Source organism: Chrysemys picta, chromosome 11 (assembly GCF_011386835.1).
Source record: "Chrysemys picta bellii isolate R12L10 chromosome 11, ASM1138683v2, whole genome shotgun sequence".
Lineage (NCBI taxonomy): Eukaryota > Metazoa > Chordata > Testudines > Emydidae > Chrysemys > Chrysemys picta.
The window spans coordinates 32,215,906-32,231,998 of NC_088801.1; the positions used below are offsets into that span (position 1 = coordinate 32,215,906).

A 16,093-nucleotide genomic window follows, 5' to 3' on the forward strand; every position below is an offset into this window, starting at 1 on the left:
CAGCTGTTGGCAGCTTCCCCTTCACCACTGGTGCTGTTTTGATTCCCTGGGCCACTTCCCCATGGTCTCCTTTTCCTAGCTGTACCCTTACCTTAGGATTCAGCAATGCTTCCTCTCCTCCAGCTCCTTCCACCTGGGTTCTCTTGAGAGAACTGGAAGGAGAGCTTTTAAACACTATGAGTGGGACCTTGATTAGTTCCAGCTGTCTCCATTAGCCTAACAGCCTTAACTGACCCTTTGCCAGTTAATTGGAGCCAGGTGCCTGCATTAGCCTAACCATAGGCGCCGACTCCGGGGCTGGAGCACCCACAGGGAAAAATTGGTGGGTGCTCAACACCCACCAGCAGCTCTCCACCCCACCCTCCCATCCCAGCTCACCTCCGTCTCCTCCCGAGTGCACCGCGTGCCCGCTTTTTCCCCCTAGCTCCCAGCGCTTGCGCCGCGAAAGAGCTGTTTCGCACGGCTGGAAGGGAGGAGGGAGAACGCGGCACACTCGGGGAAGAGGCGGGTCTGGGATGGGGATTTGGAGAAGGGGTCCAATAGGGGCAGGGAGGGGGCAGAGTTGGGGTGGGGACTTTGGGGAAGGGGTTGGAATGGGGGCGGGGACAGGGTGGAGTCGGGGCAGGGCCGGGGGAGGGGGGGGAACAAGCACCCACGGGCACTGGGGAAAGTTGGCGCCTATGAGCCTAACTACCTTAATTGGTTAATTGGCATCAGGTGTCTTGATTGTCCTGGAGTAGCCTTTGTTTGGCCTGCTCATCCTGAGGCTGATATATTTGCCTTCCACTACTCTTTTATAGCCTTCTAGTCTGAATCCGTCACAAAACCTATTGTCTTTAATGTTGGTTTTCCTCACTGTTTAAATGTACTTTGTGCCTCAGTGCATACTTAATTCTGTCCCTGAGCTTCCTAGAAGCAGGAGGAAACCCATTTCTGAGGCAGGGTCAGAGAAGATCTTGTAGCTCTTCCTTAACAACATGAACAGGAACATTAGCTTCCCATTGTTCCTCCCTCTCAACTTCCATGGAGGTGTAGGCAAAATCTGAAAGATCCCATTGCTTCCAAGGACCCTTTCTGACCCAAGTAACTGATTTCTATCCTGGAAGGAGTGAAATGTGAAGTAGCAGTATGGGAACTGGATCCTTTCCCCAGCCATCAGACAGGTAAAGTTATACCAGCAAACCTTTAAGAGTAAACAAGACCTTAATCTAGTGTAGTTTGTCTGCTTGCAAGAATGGATAAACTTGCACATGGGACTTCTTACTCATAGCAAGAATTACTTTAGCTCCTCAATGGAAAGAGCGTAGTGCCGCATCCTATACAGAAATAGCTAGCAAAGACGGGTATTTTAGTAAGGGGGAAACTTGCTGCTATGAAGGAAACTTACAGAGATTATTCTATGACATGGACACGCATTGTAGATTTTGCTGAAATCTACGCAGCTGTCATGGTAACACTGCATACACAGATGAAGCCACTAAGATGCTAGTGCTCCAAACTGATCTCTCAGTGACCAGGTAGTGGCACCCTCAACTTTTCCCTGGCATGACACATACATGCACCTGCTGCCCATAGGACCAGCTCCAGTACTAAAACCATGAATGCCTGCCTCTCCATGTGAGGTCCACTGGTGTGGCAGGAAAGAAGGCAAACACTTGTATACTGTAGCCCCCATATTTATTTCTGTTGTAGCTGTTAATAAACTTTGGAAAACACACTTCTGTCCTACAGCAGACTGGATATTAGGGAATGTAGACTGATGGTATACACTTGGTACATGCCAGCAGAAGAATTCTGGAACTAGCAAATTTTGGAATTTTGCAACTAGGAAAAGACTAAAAAACTAACAGCAATTTTTTTTTAAAATGCATCAGAAGCAGGAAGCTTGCCAAGCAATCAGTGGGGCCATTGGATGATGGAGGTTCAAAGGAGCATTCAAGGAAGATAAGGTCATTGTGAAGAAGCTAAATGAATTCTTTGCATCGTTCCTCACTGCAGAGGATGTGAGGGAGATTCCCACATCTGAGCCATTCTTTTTGGTGACAAATCTGAGGAACTGTCCCAGACTGAGGTGTAAATAGAGGAGATTTTAGAACTGATTGGTAAATTAAACAGTAATAAGTCACCAGGACCAGATGGTATTCCCCCAAGAGTTCTGAAGGAACTCAAATATGAAATTGCAGAACTATTAAGTGTGGTATGTAACCTATTACTTAACTCAGCTTCTGTACCAGATGACTGGAGGATAGTTAATGTGACACCAATTTTTAAAAAAGGCTCCAGAGGCTATCCTGGCAATTACAGGTCAGTAAACCTAACTTCAGTACCAGAAAAACTGGTTAAAACTATAGTAAATAACAGAATTATCAGACACATAGATGAACTCAATTTTCTGTGGAGGAATCAGCATGGCTTTCTTAAAGGGAAATCACCAATCTATTAGAATTCTCTGAGGTGGTCAACAAACATGTGGACAAGTGTGATCCAGAGGATATAGTCTACTTGGACTTTCAGAAAGCCTTTGACAAGGTCCCTCACCAAAGGGTCTAAAGCAAAGTAAGCAGTCATGGGATAAGAGGGAAGGTCCTTTCATGAATCAGTAGCTGGTTAAAAGACAGAAAACAAAGGATAGGAATAAGTGGTCAATTTTCAGAATAAAGAGAGGTAAATAGCGGGATCCCCAAGGGATCTGGACTGGGACCAGTGCTGATCAACATATTCATAAATGATCTGGAAAAAGGGGGAAATAGTGAGAAGGCAAAATTTGCAGATGATACAAAGTTACTCAGGATAGTTAAGGCCAAAGCCCGACTGCAAGGAGTTACAAAAGAATCTCACAAAGCTGGGTGACTGGGCAACAAAATGGCAGACGAAATGTTGATAAATGCAAAGTAATGCACAATGGAAAACATATACATACAAAATGATGGGATCTAAATTGATTGTTATTATTTAAGAAAGAGAATTTGGAGTCATTGTGGATAATGCAGCAGCAGTCAAAAGAGCTAACAAAATGCTAGGAACGGGATAGATAATAAAACAGTGAATATCATAATGCCACTATATAAATCCATGGTATGCCCACACCTTGAATACTGTGTGTAGTTCTGGTCGCCCCATCTCAAAAAAGATATATTAGAATTGGAAAAGATACAGAGAAGGGCAACAAAAATAATTAAGGGTGTGGAACAGCTTCCATATGAGGAGAGATTAAAAAGACTGGGATAGTTCAGCTTGGAGAATGGATGACGAAGGGGTGATATGACAGAGATCTATAAAATCATGAATGGTGTGTAGAAAGTGAATAAGGAAGTATTATTCCTTCAAACAACAGAAGAACCAGGGGTCACCCAATGAAATTAATAGGCAGCAGGTTTAAAACAAACAAAAGGAAGTACTTCTTCACATAACGCACAGTCAACCTGTGGAACTTCTTGTCAGGGGGATGTTGTGAAGGCCAAGACTATAACTGGGTTAAAAAAAGAATTAGATAATTTCAAGGAGGATAGGTCCATCATTGGCTATTAGTCAAGATGGTCAGGGATGCAGCCCCATGCTCTGGCTGTCCCTAGTCTCTGACTGCCAGAATAGATGATAGGATGGATCACTGGACAGTTGCCCTGTTCTGTTCGTTCCCTTTGAAAGCATTTGGCAGTGGCGACTGTCAGAAGACGAGATACTAGGCTAGATGAACCATTGGTCTGACTCAGTATGGCCATTCTTATGATGAAGGCCTCTAACTATTTATTGAAAGTTACAAAGAGTCCTGTGGCACCTTATAGACTAACAGACGTATTGGAGCATAAGATTTCGTGGGTGAATACTCACTTCATCAGATGCAGTATTCACCCACGAAAGCTTATGCTGCAATACATCTGTTAGTCTATAAGGTGCCACAGGACTCTTTGTCGCTTTTTAAGGATCCAGACTAACACGGCTACCCCTTTGATACTTAACTATTTATTAATATCTATCTATGCATTTCTAGTGTGCCCATCAACACGACATTGAACCATGCATAGAAATGCAACAACCAGGTATTGAACATATAAAGATTAAAGTAGAAATTAGCTGCTTTACAAAAACAAAAGCAGCCTAAAAATAAACAGGATAAATGAACCTTGCACCACAGACTGGTCTTACAAAAAAAAAACCCCACTTGACTTAAAGCCAACATTGAAATGTAAATTAGTCCAGATTCTTCACAACTATAAAGAAAAGATAGTATCAGCTCTGTAACTCTTTTACAACTATACTGGACACATTATCCTAGCCAGAGAGCACACTGAAGGCCCATGCACCATTTAAGTCCCTCTTAAGCCATAGGTCTTCTGGAGTGAATTTCATCTGAGAGATCTGTACACAGACCTTGCCTGACATAAAAATCCTTTAGTGCAACAATTAAAAAATAGTAAATTGTATATTAAACACAAGAAAGACATACCTAGAGGAGCTTTACAAACAACTCTGCCTTTACTATGACTGCAGTCAACTTCAGACCATGTTCCATTTGTGGATAGGATAACACTGCATTTACCATTGACTTTTGAAGTTCCATTTGCCCAGTTGGCATATTTAACTGCTGAACCATCAAGCCAGTTCAAGGATTTAGCTGTAGGGAGAGATCACAAATACTGCTTTGATAAATCACCATAAAAATTTGCAATATTGCAACATAACGTGAAAATCGCAATTTATTTAGTTCATCTCATTTCTAAAAATCAACTGTAGGTACCCATCCAGTGAGCTGGGTGCCTATTACATAAATAACAAATGACAACATAAACTGCCCATAAATATAAATATATCCGCCTCAGTGCACCCTTCCTGAGAGAGACAGGCTTTGCAACATGCCCAGGTTAACAAATCTGGGATCTGGCAGACCAAGAGTTGGGGAGCGAAGTAAGTTCAATTACTGAGCAACCTGCATAGAAAATGCCCTGTCAGCACCTCAGTCTCATTTATATTGAAGAAGTTCCAGCTCAAGTGCCTTTGCTCATCCTAAATGTGGCACAGGGAGAGGTGATACCTCAGGTAACCAGGTCTCAAATCATTTAGGGCTTAAAGTCCACCTAGAAACTTATTGGAAGCCAGTGTAGATCATGGTGTACTGGTCTAATGTGCTCCCAATGTGCGACTCCACTTAATAAGAGCACTGCAGCATTTCAGCAGTAGATTCAGCTTCTAAATAGTCCCCATGTGGGGCGCATTACAGTAATCTAGTCTTGAGGTGATAAAAGCATGGATAATTCTGACAAGGTTCACATTGGAGAGAAAGGTTTATATTTGTCTTGCCAGGCGCAGATGGAAAATACTCTGTCGCAGCTGCTACCTGGTCATCTAGGACTGGCCCAGAATCTAATACCATCTCCAATTTTCACACTGTTTTACAAATGGTAGTTGCATGCCCATATAAGTTCCACTTACTCTTCAGCCTGCTTCCACCAACCCCCCATTATCTCAGTCTTGCCTGGATTAAATCACAGCCAACTAGTTCTCATCAAAATCTCAACCTCTTGTACAATGTCCCTTTGTTGATTATCTAATTTTCAATCCAAAACCACAAAAATAAAAGTGATTCTGTGAAACTCGTAAAATAAATATTTTAGAATAATTTTAAAAAGCCAACAAAAAACACCTCTCCGCATATACCCTTTTTAACCCATGTGACTTAATCTAGCAGCTAAATGTTTGAATTTAACCCACTGAATATATGAGAAAATAATTCTAAATCACAAATCAAGAAACATTCGGAATTGACACAAACTGAGAAGAGGTAGAAGTTACTATACTATATAAATTAATGCTAACAAATTGCATAGCAACGGCAGTTAATTTTTCAAATTCTAAGTATTTTTATATTATTTTCATTCATTTTTATTTACCATATAAGATATATACACACACATAGTTGGTAGTTACTTCTTACCCCTGAAATTCTGAGACAATCCAAGCCACACTCTTCTGGTGATGAGGTCATTTTGCCTTATGTGATTGCTGACAAATGTATTCTCTTCGGCATCCTTTATAGTCAATAGTGTTGCAGAAGGATCTAAGGGAAGAGTTTAATGGTCAGTACAGAAAGAAATTTTAGAGGTTTCGCTCATAGTCTTTTTAAATTAAATGGATTTTCTAAAAATTCAAAAGGGATCATTTAAGGCACAGAAATGAGAGAGAACATTTGCTAATTTGGACTCCTAAAATGTTGTGATATGTAATCTGCAGAGGAAAAAACACAGACTAGGAGAACAATGCAATGTCATGAGCAGCCTCAGATCAAAGTTAACTTCTTGTTTTATCATCTGGGCAGGTGATGCAAAATAAAATAAAGACAATTCTCCTGCAAGTCTGGAAAGATATCAAATGATACTTTATGGAAACAGAAGCATTGATCCTGTCAGGTGCTAAGCATCTTCTGTAAACCCCCTTGATTCCTATTAACCTAAATAGAGGCTCAGCACCTTGTAGGATCAAGCCATTTTTCTGTATCTAAATAACAAATCATATATTGATATATAATGTCACTGCACTTAAGGTGTAATGGCAAGTAGGGGGTGCACTGGGGGCAGGGGGTAGAGGTGGGGGGAGGCGTGCTTCAATGCACCAGATCCTGGCATAAAGGACTTTCTGTCAACAGTGTAAGTTAAAGAAGGACTACTCTTGCTCTAACCCACGCTGGGTCCAAGTGGCCCTGAATTGGGTGTCACACCTGGTAATGGGAATACCTGCTTCTTTTATTTCAGTTTATCTTACATAGTTTAATTAACCTTAAATAGTAAAAAAAATTACACAGCTAAAATTACGACAATTCAAACATCCTAAAATTGTGAAGGGAGCAAAGGATTCTGTACATGAGGAATTACATGCTGCTTATATTATCTGTCACAAAACAATCCCCAGTATTTACTAAAGAAAAGAAAAAAAGCTCTTCTTTTAGCACAAAAATTGGCCTTTCAGCTTCTGTGTGCATCATTAAGTTTAAAGTGTGAAATGTCTATTTTCAAATCCTTGGTGGGTTTTCTCTGCATTCATCCTATGCCCAGGGCTATAATAAGAATGACTTTGTAACAATACAGGCTTTAATTTGTATAAAGTGGTTTGGGTAAAATAAAAAGGTTTTCCCTTGGAAATCAGCCTTGATCTTCTGAATCCTTCTTTATCAATGGTTACGTATGAGGTATCACTTTATTTATGTACTTTCATGTTCCAGATAAGTAATTAGAACATTGCACAACTTTACCAAAAATATTAATCAAATGCTCCAAAAATCATTAGATAAAACCAGCCATTAGACATATTCCCAAATCGAAGAAACATAAAACAGAAGTTTTGCCAGTGTGTTTTTTCTAATCCTCCCTTAATGACGAGCTATTTACAAGATATAACACATTATAAATAAAACCAAACATACCCAGCTTCTGGCAGACTCTTTTAGCCTCTTCTGCAGTATATACTGAAAAATTGTATAATGCCATATCAAATGCATAGCAATGATCTTTATATTGCAACCACTGCGATGTTCTAGTACCCTGTGGACACCTGGAAGAGCCTTTGGTTTGCTGTGGCTGTAGTCGTCTCTCTGTAAAAATATAAAAACTTTGTATTATGCAAATTAGAAGAGGCTCTGCAGAGTCAAATCACTCTGGGGTAGGGATGCTATATACAAAAATACACACACATGCTGAAAATGGTCTGACTAACCGACAAAATTAATTTATATCCCATTTAGCTTGCTTCTTGAAATATAGTAGATTCATTCATTATCAGCCAATGATTACAGGAAAAGTTCCAGATATTCTGGGACTTTGATCTTCCTATTAGTGGGGGACCGCTCATTCTTACTGGATTTCAAGCATTCAAATGGCCTTGAAATATGGTATGCACATTCATTGTGAACCTCTGATTTAAGAGCTGACATTTATACCATAGGTCACAAAGAGGTAATCAGTCTAACAATTTATAAAAATTATATTAATTTATATGTATATTAATTTAATTATATTAATTTCTTCCATGAAACATTGGGTCATGTTGAAAGTGATCCCTCTAATTTGAAGAAACTATGGTAATCTGAGGTCACCAGTTTTATTTACCAGATTTTGCCAAGGTAATTGTCTAAAATGAGGGAGTATGAAACAGATACAGATGGTGACAGTCTCATGTTCCCACTACTCAAACTAAGATTCATAAATTAATATGGTAATTTTCATAGCACCTTCCACACAAGGATCTCAAAGTGCTTTATTGCTTTATAAAGGGAGGATATATATTTCCCATTTTATAAGTGGAAAACTAAGGCACAGAAAGGATGTGATTTGCCCAAGCCCCAAAGCTAAACTTGGCATAGTTGAGAATAAAACTCAGGAGTACTGACTGCGAGTCTCCTGTTCTAACTACTACTCAACACTGCCTTCCAAAAGCCTTTCAGTAATGTGTTAGTCAATGTACACCCTGCTCAGCTCAGTTTAAAGTTTCACTCCATTGATGGGCATGGGAAAGAAATGTCCTGAGCAGTTATCAAAATCTTAAAACAGAAATCCAGTGACAGCACATGACTTTGACAGAGTTAGTATTTCATGGAAGCTGAGCCAACAAAACTCTGCAGTGAAAACATTTTTGGCATAAAGAAACCCTCTCACATTAGGCTGTTTAACAAGCAGTATCTATTTTTAATGCCTGTTTAGGTATCTGGCCACCACTGTTATCAAATACCAAAGTGCCACAAAGCTTACAAGATATACTGACGAGTACTTTGCCACTCCTTCTAAACAATCAGTCTTAAAGAACAAAATGTCTGGTTTAGTCTAAATCACATTTCTTTCAGTCTTCATTTTCTGTTCATAATTCAGCATGTAAAATAGAGTATGTGTTAAATTACAGGAAAAAAGGAAATCAGGCTTACTGTCTGAAGAAGTATAGCAAATGGCACCATCAACAGCATCTGTGCACCTTTCACGTTTCCAAAATCCTTTAGTATCCAGAAAAACGCAGTTCCCAATAGATGTAGAGTTTTCTAGTTCCCAGGGACGATAGTCAAATTCACTTCCATCAGACCATTCTAAATTAGATTCACTTCCCTGATTAAAGAATAATAATTTTTATACCACTGCATTCAGACCTTTATTAATCAAATATAAACACAGATAACGTACAAAGAGTGATGCACTGAAGAGTCAAAAACCCATTTCCTTCAAGTCAGTACTGAACCAATGCCCAACATGGTTAGCAGGTTCTGTCTTCCAGGTAATAGTTAAAACTAAGGCCCTGGCCACCTGTGATCATTGAGGAGTCTGTGGTTCTCTAAGAGTACGGTTGTGGCCAGGCCAAATCCCAGACTGGAAACATTATGCCTCCCTAATTTTCCCAGATTGTTTCAGTTACATAAGGCATTCTTCACTTTCTGTCCTAACAAATCTATTACTTTGTCATGTTGTGAGCTGTTAAACCACAGGGATGGGAGCAGTATGTAAAGTTTATCAGTTTTTGATGAAAGCTACTAAGCTAGATTCACTTGGAAGTGTAGCTGGTGGAAACCATGGCAGTGGAAAGTCTGCCATGGGAGGTGAAGGGATTAGTGCAGCCCAAAAGATGGGTAGAGTGGTGGACAGATGCACTGAATTGATGTTTCCCCTGAGCACTACACCTCTATCTCGATATAACGCTGTCCTCAGGAGCCAAAAAATCTTACCGCGTTAGAGGTGAAACCGCGTTGTATCAAACTTGCTTTGATCCACTGGAGTGCGCAGTCCCGCCCCCCCCCGGAGCACTGCTTTACCGCGTTATATCTGAATTAGTGTTATATCGCGTCGCATTATATTGGGGTAGAGGTGTATTTGCTGGTGGGCCCCAAAGGGAGCTTAAAGCTACCCTCCCCTTTGAAAACCCGGAGGAAGGATGGTGGTATAATGGGCAAGGTGGAGCAGAGAGGCTGCACGCTGCACTTCCCTACGCTAGTGGGGTGAATTTGGCCCATTATGTAAGTATGAAATCAGACACTCATTCTAAAATACATTTCTAATCCCTAATAGCTAAGTGTAATAACATAACATATATTATTAGTGGTTGGGGAAAAAGAAAGCTAATAATCTTCTAGCATGAAAGTCAAGCCTCTAAAAGAGCCTGGAAAGATCACAAAGATTTTGGAAATCAACTGCAGAAAATTACTGCAGAAAAAGAAACGATGGTCATGACAGTAGAAACTTACATCAAGGCTTGATAGCCCAAGCCACAGTGGATATCCATCACGCTTTACAATATCTTCCAAAAACACCTGATGGGATTCACTGTGTATGCTGACTAAATCACTTCCATTCTGTTTGCATTCTCTTAATGCTTCATACCAGGTTATTTTTTTCTGAAGGATTCTGTATGTACTATTTCCATGTAGTATATACTCAGGCAATGGAGGCTTGTTCTCTCTGGGCCCTATTTCAAGATTAAGATCATAGTTAATTCTATACACTTCATTCATGTTATTAGAAATATGTGGAAGATATTAAAATCCATCAGTCTATAACAACTCATTCAAGCACTGAAGTGTTCAATATAAATTACTTACGGGATACACATTATCTTTTTTTATATTAAATGATGGGAGAAAGATGGAGGCACACAGCCAACATCCATCATGAGCAGAGTACTAGAATACTGACAGACAACTTCATCCTGCAGATTGAAATCCATGACAGTTTTGCCAATGAGTTCAATGGGAGCAGATGCAGAGTCTTCATTGGGAGTCCTGTTCATGGAGGGCTTGCAGGACTAGGCCTTAAAATTAACTTTACCTCCCCAGCCCCCAAAACTTTGGGTGTAATTGTTTCTGGATATTACTTACCCATTTCAATTTTACAAGCAAGAATACTGTGTTGATTAAATTGAAGAGCTTGCCAACTTTGTGTATGGTTGTAAATATCCCAAAACCCATCACGGTTCACTCCAGCAAAAAACTGATTCTTCTTTACGTTAGGTCTTCCCTGTTTCCAGTTATTGTAAGACACATAAGTTTCATCATACCATTTTAGGGAATTATCTGTGGAAAATATGAAAAAGTTTCTATATTTAGGCTTGAGCAAAGCACTGATTTTTTAAGAAACGTGAAATTCATCTACAACTGAAGATGGTGTGCTCCTGACCAGTATTAATAAACACTCACTTTAGATCAGAAAGCCTGTTATTAACTGTTTTTTGAAGTTTGCTAGAGTTTCCTCTAAGCCTTCACCAAAATTCTAAGTGTCACGAGAAAATGTTCTTTGGAGATTGCCCAAATTAGAATTGTGAAAATTCAGATTACAAAAACCAAACCAAACAAACAACAGGTGCCTTGCAAGTAACCCAGTACTATTTTCTGAAGAAGAGTGGTCTGGTGGATAATAGCTATAACTAGGAATCAGGAATTCCTGAATTCTATCCTGGCTATGATGCACACTCTCTCGGTAGCTTAATGTGACTAATGTCTCTGCCTTGTTTTCACATTTTGTAAAATGGAGATTGCCATGACCCTGTGTGTTCTGCAATTCCTTAGTCATGCAATTTGCCAGAAAATCCATTTCTGAAATAAGGTGCTCTGGAATCTAAGATTTCTTCTTTCTTTTTTTTTAAATAATGTTTCCTGTCCATGAAGATTACTTTTAAAACAAGAACTGAGTGTAATTGATGCAGTGTTGTATTTCTGAGTCTGCAGACAGTCTGAAATAATAGCTCCGAGAAGTGAGAACTACCCCATTCATCACAATGAGTTCAGTATTTGAAACCTAAAAATGAAAATTTAAGGGTCTAATACTAACATCAGATCTTTGCATCTGTATGGAACCGCTTAAGTTCCAATCCTGCTAACTACTCTACAGTTTATTGTTTAAATTGAAACGTCCAGTTCATGAACTTGCCCCACAATCCAAAACTACCTCCTGCTCCACCTTTCCAAGGGCTCCAGATTGCAATAGAATTCAGACACTCTGCTTCAGAATCTACATTCAGAATGAAGCAGAATACATGGACTCTTGGGGATCATGAAAAAATTACTGATCTACATCCCTGAGATGTTATTCATTCATCTTTGTAAAGTGCTTTGAAGATGAAAAGCACTATTATTCTAACAGAAAAATTGCAGAAGACTTACTGCACATAATAGAGAATGCAGGGTTGGTCACAAGCTGCAGCTGTAGGAGCTTTAGTAGTTTGCTACTCAGTCTGGGCTTGAAATTCCAAAGTAGCGAGCACCCAAACTGTCACTAACTTCAATGGGAGTTTTGGGTGCTCAGTATCTCTGTAAATTAGGCCTATGTATATTGCTAAAAATGTCACCACATATCATTGTGCTCTTTTTAAATCCTGCCTTTTGGTAAAATCAATAACCTGGATTAAGCAGACTGTGTAGGATCTAAATATCACTAGAACAGACAAAAGATGTCCAATTATTTCCCTTTAAAAATATAAATGAAAATATAAGGCAATTGTAAGCATTAGTATATATTTATTTTTATGGTATCTTGGATTGCTCTACCATATGTAGTATGTAAGAAATGTATCAGTTTAATGATAGGAAGTTAACAAATTTTATTAAGAACAAAATCTTACCGCTGTCATCATAAATTACACCCAACCATACCCATGTAGCTAGGCCACTGAAAGAATGTAGCTGCTCAACAACAAAGTTATTTTCTTCCTCATCTCTAATATTCAAGACAAATGCATCTGGATCTGTTGAAACAATTTTTAAAATAATAATTAGTTTATTACAAGTTTATCTATCATCTACAAAACAAATTAAATTTTGATCGCCAATGTTTAATCATTACTACACACACCCCCCCAATCATTCTAAAAGGACAGACAACACGTCAGCCAACAAAAATATTAGGAAAAATTACTATTTTTCAAAAGGCCATGTCAACACTACCTGCTCTGTGAGTATTTTGTAGATAAATGGAGGATTTCAGCTTCTAGCACTGTCAGCTATACTTTTCGGGAGCACTTCATACACTTAAAAACAAGTATGTTTTGGATATATCTATCCATTAAGGAAAACCCATCGCTGGCCAATGCCAGCTGATTCGGGCTTGTGGGGCTTAGACTATGAGGCTGTTTCATTGCTGTGCAGACTTTGGGGCTTGGGCTGGGCCATGCTCTAGGACTTTGTGGAAAGGGAGAGTCCCAGAACTCAGGCTCCAGCCCAAGCCCGGAAGTCTACACAGCAATCAAACAGCCCCACAGCCCGAGCCCGGCGAGCCTCAGTCAGCTGGCGTGGGCCAGCCACAGGCTTTTCTTTGCTGTGTAGGATACCCTTTATGCATTAAAAATTGACCCTCCGAATTTAAAAAACGGACAACTATATTTGCTAGCTTTCAAACTCCGCCTATGCTTCACCTCTCTAGTTTTTCAGTTTCTGTACAGCAGCTTAAAAGACACTGTCAATTTGAAATCTAGTAGTTAAAAGAAGTACTTACTTATTTTCTTGCATAAGTGGTGGGCTTCTTGTGATTTCATTTCTTGCCATCTATCTTTTGTTATCATAAAAGTGTAACAACTATTTTGAAATGATATCCATGGTGTATTTTTAAACTTATGAGGACATTTAATATGTTCAACAACTTGTTCTTTTTCAGTCTCATCTGGAAAAAAAAAGAAGACTCTCTTAGGTCATGCACAATTTTAAAATAAGACAGCTCATTCCTCACAACAAATTCCTGTGTAATATGAAAATCTGTTATAAAACATAAATTTAGTAGCATAATCTGACAGCATAATATGTAATATTGTTTCCACTCTTCTCAGAACAGTGATATTTCCATAAACTTAAAGATGGTAAGAAGCAATGATTTTATGAAATGGGATATGCAAATACTTTAAAAAGGCTTTTTACAGGAAGTTTTTTAGGTTAAGTAGTTTTAGGAACAAATGCATATAATAAAACCAGAACAAATATTATCCAGTAACTTAGCTTTTGCAATGATTCTTGTGTAAGCACAGACTACCTTTTACATTTGTACATAGCAATCCTGAAAGGGTAAAACATTCCAATCTTGGGGCACCATGTAATTCCCATTGAAGTCCCCAACTAAAACCTCTCCAGCACATCATCAAGGATCTACAACCTATCCTGAAGGACGATCCCTCACTCCCACAGACCTTGGGAGACAGGCCAGTCCTCACTTACAGACAGCCCCACAACCTGAAGCAAATACTCACCAGCAACTACACACCACACAACAAAAACACTAACCCAGGAACCTATCCCTGCAACAAACCCCGTTGCCAACTCTGTCCACATATCTATTCAAGGGATATCACCATAGGACCTAACCACATCAGCCACACCATCAGGGGCTCATTCACCTGCACATCTACCAATGTGACATATGCCATCATGTGCCAGCAATGCCCCTCTGCCATGTACATTGGCCAAACCGGACAGTCTCTTTGCAAAAGAATAAACGGACACAAATCAGATGTCAAGAATTATAGCATTCAAAAACCAGTCGGAGAACACTTCAACCTCCCTGGACACTCAATAACAGACTTAAAAGTGGCAATTCTTCAACTAAAAAACTTCAAAAACAGACTCCAATGAGAAACTGCAGAACTGGAATTAATTTGCAAACTGGACACCATCAAATTAGGCCTGAATAAAGACTGGGAGTGGATGGGTCACTAAAAGAACTAAAAAAACTAATTTCCCCATGCTAATTTGCCCCTACTGTTACTCACACCTTCTTGTTAACTGTTTGAAATGAGCCATCCTGATTACCACTACAAAAGTGATTTTCATCCTGTTGATAATAGCCCACTTTAATTAATTTGTCTCGACCCCCCCACTTGGTAAGGCAACTCCCACCTTTTCATGTTCTGCTATATATATCTTCCTACTGTATTTTCCACTCCATGCATCTGATGAAGTGGGTTTTAGCCCACAAAAGCTTATGCTCAAATAAAGTTGTTAGTCTATAAGGTGCCACAAGTACTCCTTGTTGTTTCCATTAAAGTTAATGAGACTATCCTCTAGTAGTTCAGACTGCAAGAATCAACTTAATTATACCATAATCACAAGGAATTTCTGGTTGCAATTTTGTTTTTAAAGCAATAGCCCATATCATGCCCTTTCACAGAAAAACCTACAAGAGTGGTATCTCATGGGGAAGAAATTTTTGTGAAGATCTCCTCAGAGGGATCCCCTCACATCATCCTTTTCTTTTCTGTTTTTTTTTGTTTGGTTTTTGAGGGGGTGGAATTGCCGTCCTCCCCCCACTGTCCTTGGCCAAACCTACAAGATCCCAAGGGACCTCTCCCTAGGGTGCATTATTCTATTTGGAACAATTTCTGTGGAGTTGGCGAAGGCTCAATTTGTACCTCCCGACTTGATCTCCACCTGCTACTCCTTCCTACCCAGTCACCAATCTCCCCCCGCAGCATGGACTCCAGACTGTATGAAGAGGCCTCCACAGGGCCCAGATGAGGGCCCAGATGGTGCAAGGGAGATGGCTAAATCCTCCTTCCACATGGAGGTGAGGGAGATCCATGTGCAGAGGGTGTACTCAGTGGGCAGATCTGGAGGGCACAATCTGGGTCAACACAGCAACCCTGAATGTTACTAAATAATTACACAGTGCTTGGGTAACTTGCTCAGGTGTGTACATGGCCCATTTCCAAGGCACCAGCGGGTTTTTTGGTACACAAACAACTAAACAAGCCTGTTCTAGAAAGTAGTCTATGTTTAGTGTATATAAATGGAACATTTTTATTTTAAAATAATTAGTAAAACTCAGTAACAAAGATGTTTTATATGTATATTACTTATGAAAGATGTTTTTTTAAAAATAATGATAATGTATTTTCTCAGAATACATACTTCTTGGCAAGTAGCAAATAGCACCTGGATTTTCAGAGGAACATGCAGAAGTTTTCCAGAATCCATCAATATCCAAAAACACACATTCTTCACTTGTTTCTTCGTCTTCTTCAGACCAGCGACTAAAATCAATGCGCTTTCCATCTGCCCAGCCATAATGTTTTCCATCCTAGCATCATACCAATAAAAGATGAGCGCTTACACACTTAAAAAAAAAGTCAAGGTACATCAAATGACATGATACTATATTTC

At 39.5% G+C, this 16,093-nt stretch overlaps 1 protein-coding gene across 1 annotated transcript in view; it reads right to left on the reverse strand.

The window, feature by feature from the left end:
• Positions 1-16,093, reverse strand: part of LY75 (lymphocyte antigen 75) — a 73,404-nt gene that overhangs the window by 5,147 nt on the left and 52,164 nt on the right. Inside the window, exons 26-34 of the mRNA XM_005309418.5 lie at positions 15,842-16,010; positions 13,443-13,607; positions 12,574-12,696; positions 10,835-11,029; positions 10,205-10,425; positions 8,903-9,077; positions 7,412-7,579; positions 5,930-6,052; positions 4,445-4,612 (exon numbers count right to left, since the gene is read on the reverse strand). Coding sequence (XP_005309475.4) covers positions 4,445-4,612; positions 5,930-6,052; positions 7,412-7,579; positions 8,903-9,077; positions 10,205-10,425; positions 10,835-11,029; positions 12,574-12,696; positions 13,443-13,607; positions 15,842-16,010 — 1,507 coding nt within the window. The remainder of the gene's footprint in view (positions 1-4,444; positions 4,613-5,929; positions 6,053-7,411; positions 7,580-8,902; positions 9,078-10,204; positions 10,426-10,834; positions 11,030-12,573; positions 12,697-13,442; positions 13,608-15,841; positions 16,011-16,093) is intronic.